This window comes from Dromiciops gliroides, chromosome 1 (genome assembly GCF_019393635.1).
Source record: "Dromiciops gliroides isolate mDroGli1 chromosome 1, mDroGli1.pri, whole genome shotgun sequence".
In the NCBI taxonomy this organism is placed as follows: domain Eukaryota; kingdom Metazoa; phylum Chordata; class Mammalia; order Microbiotheria; family Microbiotheriidae; genus Dromiciops; species Dromiciops gliroides.
Window position 1 is genome coordinate 64,056,462 of NC_057861.1, and position 17,179 is coordinate 64,073,640.

A 17,179-nucleotide genomic window follows, 5' to 3' on the forward strand; every position below is an offset into this window, starting at 1 on the left:
TAGGATTGGAATGTAAGATGATCTTTTCCAATCTAGTGGCCACTGTTGAGTTTTCCACATTTGCTGGAATGATGAGTTCAGCACTTTAATAGCATCATCTTTCAGGAATTTAAATCCTAAAACTTAGGAATTTAGATGGATTTCCATTGCCTCCACTAGCCTTATTGTTAGCAATACTTCCTTAAACCTACTTGTCTTCATCCTCTAGTATGTCTGGTCCTAGATCAGCAATCACACCATCCTGCTTGTCAGTGATGTTAAGGTTTTTCTTGTATAGTTTTTTGTGCATTCTTCCCACTTCTTAAATTTCTTTTGATACTGGGGGGCAGCTAGGTAGCACAGTGGCTAAAGCACTGGCCCTGGAGTCAGAACGACCTGAGTTCAAATCTGGCCTCAGACACTTGACACTTACTAGCTGTGTGACCCTGGGCAAGTCACAACCCTCATTGCCCTGCAAAAAATTTTTTTAAAAAATTTCTTTTGATACTGTTAAATCCCTACCATTTTTGTCTTTTATTATGCCTATTTTTGCATGAAATGTACCCTCAACATTTCTAATTTTCTTGAAGAGATCTCTTATCTTTCCCATTTTATTGTTTTTTTTTTCTATTTCTTTGCATTGCTCATTGAAGAAAACTTTCTGAACTCTCCTTGCTCTTCTCTGGAATTCTGCATTCAGTTGGGTATATCTTTCCCTTTCTCCTTTCCCTTTTCTTTCCTTCTTTCCTCAACTAATTGTAAAGCCTCATTAGACAGTCATTTTGGTTTCTTTTTGTTCTTTTTCTTTGTTTTTTGTTGCTGCCTCTTGTACAATATTTGTTTATTAAATTATTGGGGAATTAGGCTAGGTTTTTCTAAAATATTGCTACTTACAAATTATAGGCTATTTCACTGGTTTAGACAGTAAGAATTTATTATTAATTAATATCACAGGGGTAGCTAGGTGGTGCAGTGGATAAAGCACCAGCCCTGGATTCAGGAGGACCTGAGTTCAAATCTAGTCTCAGACACTTGACACTTACTACCTATGTGACCCTGGGCAAGTCACTTAATCTTCATTGCCCCACAAAAATAATAATAATAATGAATATCATATATTATTACCAAGTATCTCCCTAACTTCCTTGCTAGTCACAGGTTTACAGGCCTAAATAATTATATACCCAGCATATTGAGCCAAGAGGGCAAGGAGAGGGCTAGTAAAGAGTTCAATTGAGTCCCAGGAAGAAAGAGAGTAAACTCCCTGCAGTACAATCTTTTTACTCTTTTTGATAGAGGCTGCTCCTTATACACTGATCAAAGCTAATTTGCTAGCATCCTTCAGTTCCATTGGTTGCAGTGACTTGAGAGTGGTCCACATTAAAATGAGCTCTACCTTGAAGACATCAGGGTCTAATTGGAGACCCCCTGAGGGCAAAGGCTAGTGCAGTTAGGTGTGGTTTAATCCCCTGAATTCACTGAACTAGACACAAAAGAGTCTATCTCCATTCTTTGTACACCCTGCACAGGATTAGGCCTTGGGTTTAGCTAAAGTCTCCTGAACCTTCAGAAGTAGGGGTGAAGAGAAAGGGTCTCCCCCCCAAAACCCATTATTAATAATTATTTTCTCACATATTGCAGACCTCTGTCCATAGTTCTTTAGGCACTCCATCTACCAGATCTAATCCCTTAAATCTATTCATCACTCACATGCAGAAGAGATGTTAATTGGGTCATACCTATATGGTTTTTCCTACTTCAATTTAAGTCTGAATTTCACAATAAGAAGCTCATGATCTGAGTCACAGACAGCTCTAGGTCTTTTCTTAACTGACTATACAGAGCTTCTCCACCTTTGGCTGCAAAATATATAATTTTTTTTTTAGTGAGGCAATTGGGGTTAAGTGACTAGCCCAGAGTCACACAGCTAGTAAGTGTTAAATTTCTGAGGCTGGATTTGAACTCAGGTACTCCTGACTCCAGGGCCGGTGCTCTATCTACTGCGCCACCTAGCTGCCCCTGCAAAATATATAATTAATCTGATTTTTATATTGACTATCTGGTGATGTCCATGTGCCTTTTGGGTTGTTGAAAAAAAGTGTCTGCTAAGACCAGTGAATTCTCTCTGCTCTGCTTCATTTTATACTCCAGGACCTGTTACTTCAATTATCTTTTGATTTCCTACTTTTTAGCATTCCAATCCCCCGTGATGAATGCAACATCTCTTTTTGGCGTTGATTCTAGAAAATGTAGGTCTGATCAACTTTGGCCTCCTTGGCATCAGTGGTTGGAGCATAGACTTGTATTACTGTGATGCTGAATGGTTTGCCTTGGATCTGAACAGATAAACATTCTGTCCTTTTTGCCACCTAGCTGCCCCTACTCTATTTCTTCTAAGGGATTCTTGCCCACCGTAGTATTAAACTGAATTAAACGTACCCATTCTCATCCATTTAAGTTCACTCACATCCAATATATAGATGTTTAACCTTTCCAGCTCTTGTTTTACCACATCCAACTTACTTTGGTTCATAGATCTTACATTCCAGGTTCCTGCACAATATTGATCTTTACAGTATTGGACTTTTCCTTTCACCACCAGATGCTTCTGCCTGAGTTCCCTTTTGGCTTTGACCCAGCCACTTTATTCTTTCTGGAGCTACTTGTATTTGTCCTCCACTCTTGCCCAGTAGCAAACTGGGCACCTTCCAACCTGAGGGGCTCATCGTCCAATGTCATCTGTTTTATCATTTTAATACTCTCTGTAGGGTTTTCTTGGCAAAGACACCGGAGTATTTTGCCATTTTCTTTGCTTAGAGAAATGTCCAAATTGGCAAGTGTCCCCTGTGGCCATTGTTAACACAAATAATTTTGAAGTCCAAATTTATAGGATTTTTTTTTTGTGGGGCAATGGGGGTTAAGTGACTTGCCCAGGGTCACACAGCTAGTAAGTGTTAAGTGTCTGAGGCTGGATTTGAACTCAGGTACTCCTGAATCCAGGGCCAGCGCTTTAACCACGGTGCCATCTAGCTGCCCCCAAATTTATAGGATTTTAAATTCAATTTTTTAAAATTTAACAAAAATCTGTTTTCTTTCTTGCATCCCATTCCTCCTTGAAAAAACAAAACTCTTGTAACGAATATGCACAGCTGACTGGAATATGGCAAAAACATATTCCCCAATTGATAGGCACCCTCTTAGTGTCCAGTTTTTTGCACCACACAAAGAACTGCTATAAATATTTTTGCACATATAGGTCCTTTTCCTCTTTCTTTGAGGTGTTTGCGATTGGCTTTTTCTCTACTGCCATTCACTTGAGCCCCCATTGTCTGTGTTCCCCCCAATCATTTGGAGCCAGAGTGAGCCTCAACTCCATTTACCACTGATTAGCTTTTGCAAAGGGACATCACTTCAGAGATACAAGAACAAGCATTCAAACATTTCCCCTTCCAATACCCGGGGCCATATTCTCTGCTACTCACCTCAGTCTCTGAGAGAGTAGGATCAAAACTTAGCACACTTCCTACACAGTACTGGTCCCACGAAATACAGTCCAAATTCAGTGCTACAGCTGAATGAGTCTGCGTCTCAGCTACCGTTGGGCTATGGTCTCAAAGGCTACTTCTTGCTACTCTGAGGATTGATGGTGCATTGGCTGAGAAACCCAGCCTGGGCTGACTCCCTAATTACTGTCACTTGCTCTCCGACCCTTTGAAAACTCCCAAGATTTCTCATTAGACCCCATGAACTAGGGAGTCACTTAATGAAAGAAAAGGGGATTGAAAGGAAGGAACTTCCGTTGCAGCTGATTGATAGGTGATCTTGAATGCCTTAGGGCCAAAGAGGCCCCTCTTTAATTCATGGTGTGCCAGCTGGAACCAGCTACAGAATATCTTCTTGGTCCATTTTTCCCCCCAGGCACTTTCCTTTTTTTCTTTTTTCTTTTTTTTTGGTGAGGCAATTGGGGTTAAGTGACTTGCCCAGGGTCACACAGCTAGTAAGTGTCAATGTTCTGAGGCCTGATTTGAACTCAGGTACTCCAGACTCCACTGCTAGTGCTCTATCCATTGTGCCACTTAGCTGCCCCCCGCCCCAGGCACTTTCCTTACACCTCATTATGATTCTCCTATAAGCAGCTCCCTGGCATGCCATACAAAATCACCTGCACATGCACCAGACCACCCTTACGATCAACTTGGACAAACACAGATGGGAAGTAGAACCACACAATTGCCTTAATTTGTATTTTTGTAATTATTAGTGAATTTATAGGACTCTTAAAAGTATATATATCTCAGTCACAATGACAACATTATAAATTCAAAGGACTTCGAAAGCCTTAAGGACTCTGATCAACATGGTGACCAACCAGGATTCCAGAGGAACCTTGATGAGGCCAGCTACATACCTCTGGGACAGAGAGGTGATTCACTCCATGTGCAGAATAAGGCATTTCCCTCCAACTCTAGCCCCAACCCTCCGATTCCACCTCTAACATATTTCTGGACATGGACAATGTGGGAATTTGTTTTGCTTTGACTCTGAAAAAATCAATCAAATGGAGGAATTATTGGGAACAATAAGACTGCTGTGAATGAGAATCAGAGCAGTTCATATCCTCTGATTCCCAATCTTATGTGCTTTCCACTACTCCAAGTTGTCTCCATAACAACTAAGAGACCATTTTAAATAGGACGGGAGGCTCTCTCGTCCATATTGCTATTGATATGGGGGGAAATGAGGTATGGGTTGGGGTTCTTAGGAATTTCTCTTTAAAGAATTACACCCTCTTGCACACAAAACTTAGTTAGAATAAGGTGGTAGTTTATTTAGGAGCAAGGGAAGGGAAGGGTGGGGGGAGGGAAACCATGAAAGAAATCCTTGGACTTCTCATGGGGAGATAGGCACAAAGCACATGTCTCAGAGGTACCAATCTCCTCGAACAGGAGACTGGAAGGTACTTTTATAGAGGACTGATGGGGGTGGACCATCTGCCCGTGAAAAGTTCCTTTAGTGAGAGAGGACCATCCCCCACTGGTAGTGACTAGAGGAATTGGGTGAGGGGTGGCTACGGATCCCTCTTCAGAACACAAAGGCCGCAGCCACACCCAAATTATTCTCCCCAGGGTAAGGGAGACCAGAATGAAGGGTGGAGGTTCCAAAGCTAGCTCAGTCCGATTTGGTTCCACTTATCTCTTCTAGGTGTTATCTGTCCTCTGGTTTAGTTTCTCAAGGAGAAGGTTCCTTGATGTGCTCCAGAGAACTTCTGGGGTGCTCTGCACCCCATGACACTATCAGACTTAATGATTTTCAAAATGCTTTCTTTACATCAGCCCTGCAAATCACCCCTATTTTACAGATGAAAATGACACTAATTATAGGTCCCAAGTCTCCTAACTCCAGAACTTGCTTTCCTCACCCCCCACTCCCATGCCCCCACTATCGCACAATACTACAGAATAAACTTTACTCAGGAGGGATTCAGGGAAGGGGTTTTACTTTATAAGAGGAGAGAATTAAGAACTTTCTAAATGACTGTTCATTGTTCAAGAGTGGGGCAGGTTGAGTGAGCTTTGGACCATCAAAGCTGCAACCAGTTTTTTAAAATTAAATTGTATTTGTTTCAATCATCGAACATTTAATTTTTCCCCTCACTCCCTCAGTGGAAAAAAAAAAAAGAAACACAAGAATAACAAATAACAAATTGGCAGAGTCAAGCAAAACAAATGGCAACAACCAATCTGAAAGCTAATCTACCCCAACTTCATGTTAGATTTGAAAAAATAATCCTAGAGAGGTGAAGGACTTATCCAAGCTGATGAAGCAAAGTCATGACAAAGGCAGGGCCAATTCAAGGCTGAACTCCCAGTCCAGAGTTCTTCGTCTCAGGAAGGATGAGAGTGGAATCTCCAGGAGGTCTTAGTAGGGCCCTGGGCACCCACTTGGTAATGGGATGAGAAATGAAACTTGGAACATTTTTCATCCTGGTTCAATATAGGCCCTAGATTTGGACTATGGCTACGTAGTGAAGAGGCTGGCAGGTGAAACACTATCAGCCCTGCCCAGGAGGCTACCCAACTGCCCCAGGGGACACAATAGATATCCCCTTGTTATCAACTAGACATGCTGCTGGCTACTACCCAGGAAAGGATTTTTGCTTTCAGCCTCTCTCACTGGCCAGTGTTCTGCCTTATTCACACAAAGGATCAAGTAGCTCCAGCTTACAAAAGAGCACAAACCTTCCCCTGTGGGGGACTGCATCTGGAAAAGGATATATGACCTATGTACCGAGCATCCAAAGAAGCAGGGTCAGAAACTGTTCTTCTTACCGAAGGTCTATCCCTGCCTTATACTGGAGGGGAAGAGGCAAAGAATGTTAAAGCTTAGAGGGACTTTAGAACATAGAATGTCAGTGGGAAAGGATGAGGGAGAGAGAGCAAAAGCAAGAGAGAGAGAGAGAGAGAGAGAGAGAGAGAGAGAGAACTTACTATGCCAGGTACTCTGGCTATAAATATAAGTAAAACAGTCACAGTCCTCACGGGCAGTCTGGTATATGATTATAGGCAGTATGGTATATGACTATAATGGAATGCTATTGTGCTATAAGAAATGATGAACAGGCAGATTTCAGAAAAACCTAGGAAGACTTACATAAACTGATGCTGAGTGAAGTGAACAAAACTAGGAGAACATTGTATACAGTAAGTGTCCTCAAGTGCCTTACATTCTAACAGGGGAAGACCGTACATAAGGAGGAGTTAGAAAGGGAGGCAGGGAGAGAAAGGAATCCCAGTGGGGGGTGTTATAGCATACAAGGAGGAGGAAGAGTCTGGAGAAAGTCTAGTCTCCTGAAATTACTTTGCATGTATTTATTTGTATTTACTAATTAATAAGTATCTATTTATATGAAATAGGAAAAGCTAATAAGTGGCAACACTGTAATTTAAAATGAGATTGGACTTTCCAGCTATAAATCCTATGAAACTATGAAAATATTAATATATCGAATATAAACACCCAAAGACAAGTTGAGGTTCCCACAGCAGCCTGGGGAAAGTGGTGGCTCTTAAGAGTCATATAGAACCAGGGAAAGAATCAGAGAGAATTTAGGACCAAACATGATATAGAGATGTAAAATGAATAATTTTGATTATATTAACTTAGAAAGTGGTTGCACAAACAAAACCAATGCATCCAAAATTAGAAAGAAAGCAGAAAACTGAAAAGAAAAAATTTATATCAAGTATCTCCAATAAAGGCCTCATTTCTCAAACATATAGAGAACTCTATCAAGTTTATAAGAATACAAGTCATTCCCCAATTGATCAAAGGATATAAACAGACATTTTTCAGACAAAGAAATCAAAGCTATCTATAATCATATGGAAAAGTGTTCTAAATCACTATTAACTATAGAAATGTAAATTAAAAACAACTCTGTGGTTCCACTTCACACCTATCAGATTGGCTAATATGACAGAAAAGAAAGATGATAAATGTTGGAGGGAATGTAGGAAAACTGAGACACTAATGCATTGTTGGTGGAGTTGTGAACTGATCTAACCACTCTGAAGAGCAATTTGGAACTGTGGTCAAAGGGCTATAAAATTGTGCATACCCTTTGATCCAGCAATACCACTACTAGGTCTGTATCACAAAGAAATTTAAAAAGAGGGCAAGGGGAAACAATCTAGTTGTAGAAGAATATTTGCACTACTACTACTATTACTACTACTGGTGGTGGTGGTGGTGGTGATAGTAGTAGTAGTAGTTCTTGTGGTGGCTAAGAATGGGAAATTATGGGAATGTCCATTAATTGGAGAATGGCTAAACAAGTCATGGTATATGATTATAATGGAATGCTATTGTGCTATAAGAAATGATGAACAAGATGCTTTCAGAGAAACCTGGGAAGACTTACATGAACTGATGCAGAGGGAAATGAACAGAATTAGGAGAACATTGTACACAGCAACAGCAATATCATCAACTATGATCAACTGTGAATGACTTAGGTCTTCTTAGCAACACAAAGATCCAAGACGGTTCCAAAGGACTCATGACGAAATATGCTGTCCATCTCCAAAGAAAGAACTGATGGCATCTGAATATAGACTAAAGCATAATATTTTTCCCTTCTTTCCTTTTTTTAAAAAAATTTAATCTTTTTTTGGGGGGCAATGAGGGTTAAGTGACTTGCACAGGGTCACACAGCTAGTAAGTGTCAAGCGTCTGAGGCCAGATTTGGACTCAGGTCCTCCTGAATTCAGGGCCAGTGCTTCATCCACTGCGCCACCTAGGTTCCGCACCTTTCCTTCTTTCTTTTAAGTTTTCTTTTACAAAATGATGAATGTGGAAATATGTTCTACATGATTCCACATGTATAAACTTTATCAGATTGCTTATCATCTCAGGGAGGGAGCAGGAAAAGGACAAAGGGATAGAATTCAGAGTTAAAAACTTTAAAAGAATGTTTTAAATTGTTTTTACATGTAATTGGGGGGAATAAAATGTTATGAGAGAGAGGAGGGAGGGAGGAAGAAAGGAAGAGTCAGAATTTTAGCTCAGGCCTCTACATTACCAAGGAGCATGGCAGTCTCTGAGGGAAGAGGTGGTGGTTCCCACTCCAGCCTGGTCCTAATTCACTCTAGCTGCCTTATCAGCCACAGGTCCACTTACTATGTACTGAATCCTAGTAAGAAGCTTCAAGATCCATCCAGTTCCCCAGACGACCTATGAATTAATCATAATAGTCTCAGGAAGCTCCCCTATCCCTAGGCTTACTTCTCCTACTACCAAGCACTCCAGGGCTAGAGATTATCTGAACCACTGTACCCCTCAATGAAACAGAGGAAAGAAAAGTCATGGGGAAGTGGTGGGGAATGAGACACTACGGGCTGTTGTAAGTGACTTGCCCAGGGTCACACAGCTAGTAAGTGTCAAGTGTCTGAGGCCAGATTTGAACTCAGATCCTCCTGAATCCAGGGCCGGTGCTTTATCCACTGTGCCACCTAGCTGCCTTTTTTTTTTTTTTATATATATATTCTTTGTTTAGATTGCCCAAGGCTAGGGGTAACTTAGAAGTAAATGACATAATCAAAGTTCATTTGAATAGATCTAGCCCCTCATTGTAATATTCATTCTCTCATTGTTAGCCAGAGTTTATTGCCATCCTTGGGAACACCCCTCTTCCAAGGTCATGTAAGCCATGAGCCTGCCTCCATGATTGACTTTAGCATTCAAGAGTGCTGCAGACCTCCTTTTGTTAAAATGCTGGCATTATTAATAAAATGACTAATTACCCAGAAATGATGTCTGTCTCTTCAAATACAAGTTTACACAATTGAGATATGGGGTTAGGGATGAATAGTGAATAAAGTTAGGGCTCAGCTGTGAACATGGGTGTGAGGGTACCCAAACATAACTATAGATTGAGACTTGGGTGTGAGTGGAGGTGTTGAAGTTCAAGATGTAAAAGGTTTTCATCAGTATTAGCTCCTGCCTTGAACTCCAACTCAATCCAGATAAGAAAGAGTTCCCTGGTGTTTCCAGTAGTGGTGAGTGCAAAGATAAGGGGACTGGCTGGCTTCCTCTGAGCAAGGAATTTCAGAATCTGCAACAAACAAAAACAGTCTCCTCGTGCTAGGCCAAGAAACATGGTAACACCAGGACATAAATCGAGCCAAGTTCTTTCCACCTCATTGACTTCATTGTCCCCAGCATCATGCCAGGAGGGGATGGCATCAGTTTTTTACCTAATTAGTCACTTAAGATGTAATTGGGGCCACCTCAAATCCTTCAGCCTGGACAGCTGGTGTGGCAGCAGGAGTGATATCAGGGTTCTGAACTGGGAGCCAGGATGCCTAGATTCTATTCATATTATTTAGTCCTCTAAGGTTTGCAGATCTCTGTACATGTGTTACCTTGTTTGAACCTAACAATATTGCTTTTTGGTAGGTTCTACAAGTATTACTATTGTCCCCATTTTCTAAATGAGGAACTGATGCTCAGAGAGGTTAAATATTTTGCCCATGATCCCACAGCTAGAATAGGAAATGGGATTCTGATACTGATCTCTGCTGACCAAATCCAGCACACATTTTATTGTACCCATACTGCCTCTCTACTCTTGTTCCTAATTGATACACAACATTAAGGTAAATCACCAGCTGACTTTGAGACCACATCCCCAAGTGTCATTGGTGGCTACAAGGCACCAAATACCTTGTGCTGCCCCAACTCTCCTTCCCAACACTTTGCCACCTTCCCAACCTCTCCATTTTCATTTTTGTCACCAGTCTAGGATGCTGATCCTCTCATGCACCTCTAGGGTTTCTGGGATGGGAAGTTTAGGATGGCAGAGGTCTATGGTTTATGGGGGAGAAGGAGGAAATAATCCTGCCTCCTCCCTCTTCCTTAGTGTTTGACATGTTCCCAGTCAAAAGCCAGAAGACCTGAGCCTTGTCACTGCCTGAGTCAATGTGTATGGCCTTGAGTGTGTCTGTTCCCTACTTGGCTCTATTTTCCCACCTGTAAATCAATGGGGAAAATGGGGGAATTGGACTCTGAAATTCCTTCTACAATTGACATTCTGTGTTGCAAAGGTAGTGTCGCATAATGGGAAGAGCACTCAAGTTAGAACCAGGGCCCAAGTTCTCTGCCAGTTGAAGATCTGTCCAGTTCTGACGTTCATTCAGAATGCCTTTTTCCCAAGGTTGCCCCAGAGTCAATTCCCCAATAGGGGGGCCAATGTTGTCACTCTGACATACATACCCAACTTTATTGGGGAGGTATCATCAACACTGGGCACACCTATTCCCCTCCCATTCAGGAAGAAGAGATGGAGAAAAACCAACGAGTGGCCAATACTTTCATTGTCCCCATGCACCACCCCTCCTCCCCTCGAACCAGGGATGATCTGCTAGAGATGATGCTTATGAGCTCTGGCCAATCACTAAATTCTCAGTGTGGGTATTTATACCTTGTTAATGGACAAACCCTACAAATCAAGGCCTGATTTATTGTTTTGTTGATTGTCTAGAGAAAATGTTAATGATTCAGATCAAATTTAAAAGAATTCAGTGCATATTTGTTTTTTCTTTAGAAAGCTGGTTATTAAACATTTACCAGCACACCCCTGGGATGAATCCTGCTACTCTCTGGCTGTGTCTCCTTTGCCAAATGGCTTGAGCTTTCTGGTTCTGAGTTGACCCATCTTTGGCATGGTCAAAGCCCTTGTCAAACAACTGTTCCTGACCCCTGCTAGGCATCCCTGAAGGGCTCCAAAGTGGGTTGGGGCAAGAGAGGAAAGCACAGCAGAGAGGATCCTGAAAGAGCCCAACCGTCCTTGGTTAAGTCTGAGGCAAGGAAGGGGCAGCAGGGACAGGGTCAGAGAGGCTGCCAGCTCCTATCAAGTGTCTGGACATGCTCCTTGGCCCGAAAACAAAGGGAGACAATGCTGGAACTTCGAGTGTGGGCGTCCCCAGCTTCTGCCAGGGGACCAAAGGCCTCCCCAAAGGGAGGAGGTCCTGAGGATGCATGGAGAAAGGCGTGAGGCCCATAGGTGGGTTGTAGGCCAGGCCTTGGTCCCAGGAAGCCTGGGAGGGCATGCATGGCTGGGGGGCCTGAGGTCAGCCAGGGGTCCAGGGGGAGTGAAGCAGTTGGGGGAGGCCGAGCAAAAGCCAGCATGGGGGCCTCTGGAAGCTTGGTGGCTGCTGCTGCTACTGCTGCTGCTGAGCTGGCCTCCAGCTTCTCCTGACGTCGCCATTTGGCCCGACGATTCTGGAACCAGACCTAGAAGGAAGGATGGTGGGGATAGAAGATAGGAGTCTTGACCCCAAGGTCTTTATGCCTGTTTTCTAGCATCTCAGTGGGACTTTCTATGGCCCATCCCCTACTGTCTAGCCTCAGGTCTCTTCTGCCTCAGGCACCTTTTCTAAAGTTTTCCCTGGCAGAAAAGTTCTCCTTAGTGTCTAACCTAACTCTTGTCTGCTAGAGTTTTAACTCCCTGAAGGATATTGGCGATCACAATAGCCTTTTCAGGGGAACAGGGCTGATGGCGGCACTTTCATCCTTGGGTTTTAAACTCTTGGCTCTGGATCAGATCAACCCAAACAAGAAACGTCCCAGCCTCCCAGTCCCTATAAGCTTCTCCCTTCCTCTTAGAGGGCTTGGGATGCGGTGGGAATGGGGCATCAACATGGGGAGAGAAGGGGTATCATCTTCCAAAAGAGCCCAGATTTCTTCTTCCTTTTTTTGGTGAGGCAATTGGGGTTAAGTGACTTGCCCAGGGTCACACAGCTAATAAATGTTAAGTGTCTGAGGCCAGATTTGAACTCAGGTCTTCCTGAATCTAGGGCCGGTGCTCTATCTACTGTGCCACCTAGCTGCCCCTGACCATTTCTCAATTGGGGAATGACTTGGATTCTTATAAATTTGATTTAGTTCCCAAAATGTTTTAGAAATGAGGCCTTTATCAGAAGTACTGGCCATAAAAATTGTTTCCCAGCTTTCTGCATCCCTTCTAATTTTGGATACATTGCTTCTGTTTGTACAAAAACTTTTTAATTTAATATAATCAAAATCATCCATTTTGCATTTCATAATATTCTCTCTCTCTTGTTTGGTCATAAACTGTTCTCCTTTCCAGACATCTGAAAGGTAGACTATTCCTTCCTCTCCTAATTTACCTATGGTATCACCTCTTATGTCTAAATCATGTGCCCATTTTGACCTTATTTTAGTATAAGGCGTAAGATGTTGGTCTAGGCCTAATTTCTGCCATACTATCTTCCAGTTTTCCCAGCAGTTTTTGTCAAATACTGAATTCCTATCCCAGTCTTTGACACACACATATAGGATAAATTAGAGGGAGTTAACAGAAGGAAAGTACTAGCATTGAGGGCAATGAGGAAAAAATTCTTGTAGAAGGCAAGATTTTGGCTGGGACTTGAAGGAAGCGGGGGTGGGGGGGGGGTGGGGGGGTGGGAGGGGGGGGGGCAGAAATGAGAGGGGAGAGCCTTCCAGGCATGTCGGGGGGTCAGTCTGTGAAAATGGCTAGAATCTGGAAATGGAGTGTCTTGTTTGAAGAACAAACAAGCCAGGAAGCCAGTGTGACTCTACTGAAAGGGTGGAGGGGAAGGAGAATGAAGAAGACTGGAAGAGTAGGTGGGAGCCAGAATGTAAAGGGTTCTGGATGATAAAGAAAAGAATTTAATATTTGATCCTGGAGGTGATGGGGAACCATTGCAGTTTATAATAGGAGAGTGATATGGTCAGATCTGTGCTTTAGGGAGATTACTTTGACAGCTGAGTAGGGGATGGACTGGAGTGGGGAGAGACTTGAGACAGGGAGACCAATCAGAAAGCTATTGCAGTAGTCTAATTGAAAAGTAATGAGGAGGCAGCTAGGTGGCGCAGTAGATAGAGCACCGGCCCTGGATTCAGGAGGACCTGAGTTCAAATCCAGCCTCAGACACTTGATACTAGCTTTGTGACCCTAGGCAAGTCACTTAACCCTCATTGCCCTGGTGGGGGTGGGGGGGAAGCAATGAGAGTCTGCACTCGGGTAGTGACAGGGTTAGAAGAGAGAAGAGGAAGTATATGAGAGATATTATGAAGGTAAAATCAACAGGACTTGACAACAGATTTAATATGGGGAAGGGAGGCAAGAGAGAGGAGTCCAAAAGGAGTTGTCTTTCCCCATTAGATTGTAAGCTCCTCAAGGGGGTTATCTTTATTTTTGATAGTATCTTATACCCTCGACTTGGCGCAGTGCTTGACGTATAATAAGTACTTAATACATGCTTGTTGCCCTGCCTAACCACCTACCCAGGAACACTCTCCCTGACCCATCCACGATTACCCCAACCCCAGCAACATCTCTCTCTCTTCTGAATTCCAGGTCCCAGTTGGTCTTTGCTTCTATCCTCTCCTGTCCTGAAATCTCATTCTTCCCCATGTCTAAGTCTTGTCTCTCACCTACACTGGGAGCTCCCTGAGAGCAAGGTTCAGGGTCTCTCAGATCTCCCCCACACCCAACCCTAACCTGAAGTGCAGGGGGAGACAATGACGACATTCTCACCTGCACCCGAACCTCAGGGAGGTTGACCTGTGTGGCCAGCTCCTCCCGGCTGTAGACATCAGGGTAGTGGGAGCGCTCAAAGGCCCTCTCCAGCTGATGTAGCTGGAAGGTTGTAAAGGTGGTGCGGTTCCTCCTGTGTTTCTTCTTAGGGGCCTCTTCCGCTTCCCCGAACCCCGGGGGCCTTCCCTCAGCGGGCTCTCCCTCACACTTGCTCAGAAACATTGCCCCACCTGAGCAAGCAATGGGAGAAGAGACGATTAGGTGAGGGAGGGGGAGGAGGGGAGAGGGGCAGTCTGTCACCTAGCCCTGCACACCCCTAGCCGATCTGGAGAAGTCTTTGGAGGAAACAGATGGAGGATCTGGAGGTTAGCATGATGAATCTGCAGTCTGTTTGGTTTTCAGAGGTTGAAGCAGAGACATATTACCTAGACTGAGAGCTAAAAAAAAAAACCCAACTAATCTGCACAGGACATCTGCCCCCCATGCCTTGAACACAGGCTTGGCTCATCTCTGAAGCACCAAGTCATCATCTTCAGTCCCTCCATGAAGCCCCTCTTGATCATACCAGTCACTAGTGCCCTCTCTCTTCCTTTGCTTATGTGTGTATATGTCATATCCCCTAGAAGAATGATGTAAGCAAGCTACGTAGTGCAGTCTATACAGCTCTGGACCTGGAGCTTGCCTCAGACACTTACTAGCTAGCTATAAGACCCTTGGCAAGTCACTTTGCCTCCGTTTCTTCAATTATTAAATGCCACTTTTTCTTCTCTGTATCCAAGTATGCAGGAGGCACTTAATAAGTGTGTATTAAATCCTATGACTTTGGCCTTGGTCATTTGACTTCTATTGTCCTTGGTTTAGCCTTAAATTTTAACAAGCTACAAATCGAATCTACTCATTCACAGCATAACCCAGAATAAGTAACTTAACCTGAGCCTTTGTTTCCCCATTTGTAAAATAAGAGAGTTGGACTATCTAGTCTCTAACGGACCTTTTTTGGCTCTGAGAGTCTAAGGTTCAATGAGATGTCTGTAAGGGGCTGGTCTATCCCCTCCCCCACTCCTAGCTAATCATTGAAGCCCCTTAATAGCCCTTTTCTCTCTGAAGCCAGCTCTGGGCTAAGCTGTTGATCCCACAGACCAGAGATCTTCTAGGGGTATTGAGGCTGGATTAGGGGCAAAGGCATCGCCTGGAAACCTTGCTCAGGCAGTTAAATAAAACACACAAACTCACACTCGCTTAGTCACTTGCGGGACAGTTGCAAACTGTTAGTTCCTTTTTTCTCTGCAGATATTCCCCAATGAGCTAAGTTCTGTTTTCTGAGCCTAAGTTAATACCTTGGATGACAGAATTAGGATTCAAAACAATATCAATAAACTAGAATGACGGGTCGCAATCTAATAGGATTAAATTTAAGGATAATTATAAAAACATGCCACTGGGTTCAAAAAATCAAGGACCCAATTATAGGGTATGGCCTGATGTGGGAAAAGCCCTGGAGTTTAGGGTGTAGTCACAGTCTCACCCCGCCCCGCCCCAGGCAGAAATTGATCCTAGGCTGCATCTCGTTTTTAAAGAAAGTGGCAACAATCCCAGTGTGTTGTGCCCAGGTTGGGCCTCATCTGCAGCATTGCTTAGTTCTGGAGCCACATTGGGAAGACAGGGACAAACCAGAACATTTCCACAGGAAGACAGCCAGCATGGAAGGGTACTGGAAAACCTGAAAGATGGCTGGACCTGAGGATGTCTACCCCGGAGAAGAGAAGACTCGGGGTGGGGGGCAGGGAGAGAACATATGCTAATTGTTTTCAATTATAGGAAGAGCTGTGTGGCAAAGGAATTGAGACAGTTCTTCATGGCCAGGGACGGCAGAAATAGGAGCAAAGGAAGGAAGCCATGGGGGGGAGGGGTTCCCGGGGAGGGAAGGGGGTGGAGAACAGATTTTGGCTCAGTAAAAGAAAACACTCTGGATAGATCAAAAGCAGAATGGGAAGGCCCCGGAAGTCCCTGTTACCGGGGCTTTTCAATTATACACTGGATGAGAATGGAAAGGGTTTGATTAGATGTCTTCTGAAACCCTCTCTGCCCGAGATTGTGTGATTGTAAAAGCAAACGTTTGCTCCCCTCTTCCCCAACGCCCGAACTCAGGTGTTCTGGCTTTCTTTGCACCACACATCTCACTCTGTCTCCATTTTGCTTTTGAATTCTTTGTCTCTCTCTGTCTGGCTCAATCTTCTCTCCTCCCTGTCTGTCTGTAGCACAGGGCTGGGGATCCTGACCCCACTGGGTCCCCTCAAACCATCCCCTGGGCACTACTTCCTGCCAGCCACCCTGATTCTGCCCCACCTCTATCCCGTCTCAGCCACCCCCTTCAGCCATATGGCACTCACCAGAAACAGGGGGCTCCTCCGGTCAAGTCTTCCTCCCTGGGACACCCACCTGTCTCTGCAGATCTTTACAGACCCCTGTCATAAGCCCTTACAGACTAGAAAGCAATGGGAGGAGAGTGGGGAAAGAGATTAGAGCCAGTGATTAATTGGGAGGCCTTCCCCTTTAAGGATGACAGACAGTTGCTACCCCTTGATGTCCTCCTGGGTCTGGAAGGTGGTAGGGGGTGGGGTGGGGGGAATGACAAAGTCGAAGTCCTGGTAGAGAGGCAGCTCATAGAGTGATGTGTGAGCAGGTGGGAGACTAGGGGGTAGGGACAGGCTTTCTCCGTGGTGCCTCCCATCCCTCTCCGATGGACTAATGGATGGAGAGCCATCAGGAAGTATGTCAGAATCACAGTAGCTCACAGTTGGAAGGGACTTGAGCTGGTCTCACTGGGAATCCCTTCTATGAGATCAAAGCTAGATGTTCCTGTACCTCAGCCCTCCAAGGACCTAAAGCAGATCGAAGCATGGTCTTCAAGAGTTGCTGAGCCGACAGAAGCCACCGAGGAGCCTCTCTGGGTTTTGCTGAGATGGTCTCACACGCACCATCACTGCCTTTCCTTCTCGAAAGGACTCGCTGGAGTTTGTGTTTTGCCTGTTTAGCCTCGGGGAAGCTAGGGTAGCTTCTATGGCTCCAAGGATGAGGCATTAGCCAAAGGGAAGTTAAGGAAGGCAAGGCAGACTT

At 44.1% G+C, this 17,179-nt stretch overlaps 1 protein-coding gene across 1 annotated transcript; it reads right to left on the reverse strand.

The window, feature by feature from the left end:
* Nucleotides 1-10,853: 10,853 nt before the first annotated feature.
* On the reverse strand, nt 10,854-17,056 carry RAX2 (retina and anterior neural fold homeobox 2). The gene is made up of 3 exons (XM_043977799.1): nt 16,453-17,056; nt 14,063-14,292; nt 10,854-11,772 (listed from the first exon to the last, which is right to left on the reverse strand). Exons 2-3 carry the CDS (start codon nt 14,282-14,284, stop codon nt 11,368-11,370), a joined length of 627 nt encoding a protein of 208 aa, XP_043833734.1. The 5' UTR covers nt 14,285-14,292; nt 16,453-17,056; the 3' UTR covers nt 10,854-11,367.
* Between the last annotated feature and the right edge of the window lie 123 nt (nt 17,057-17,179).

What these genes read in the sequence shown, in the direction of transcription:
- RAX2 (XM_043977799.1), bottom strand. Translation starts at nt 14,284, where the DNA reads ATGTTTCTGAGCAAGTGTGAGGGAGAGCCCGCTGAGGGAAGGCCCCCG. An exon ending in TCCCTGAGGTTCGGGTGCAG is followed by an intron (nt 11,773 to 14,062) that starts GTGAGAATGTCG and finishes CCTTCCTTCTAG; the next exon opens with GTCTGGTTCCAGAATCGTCG.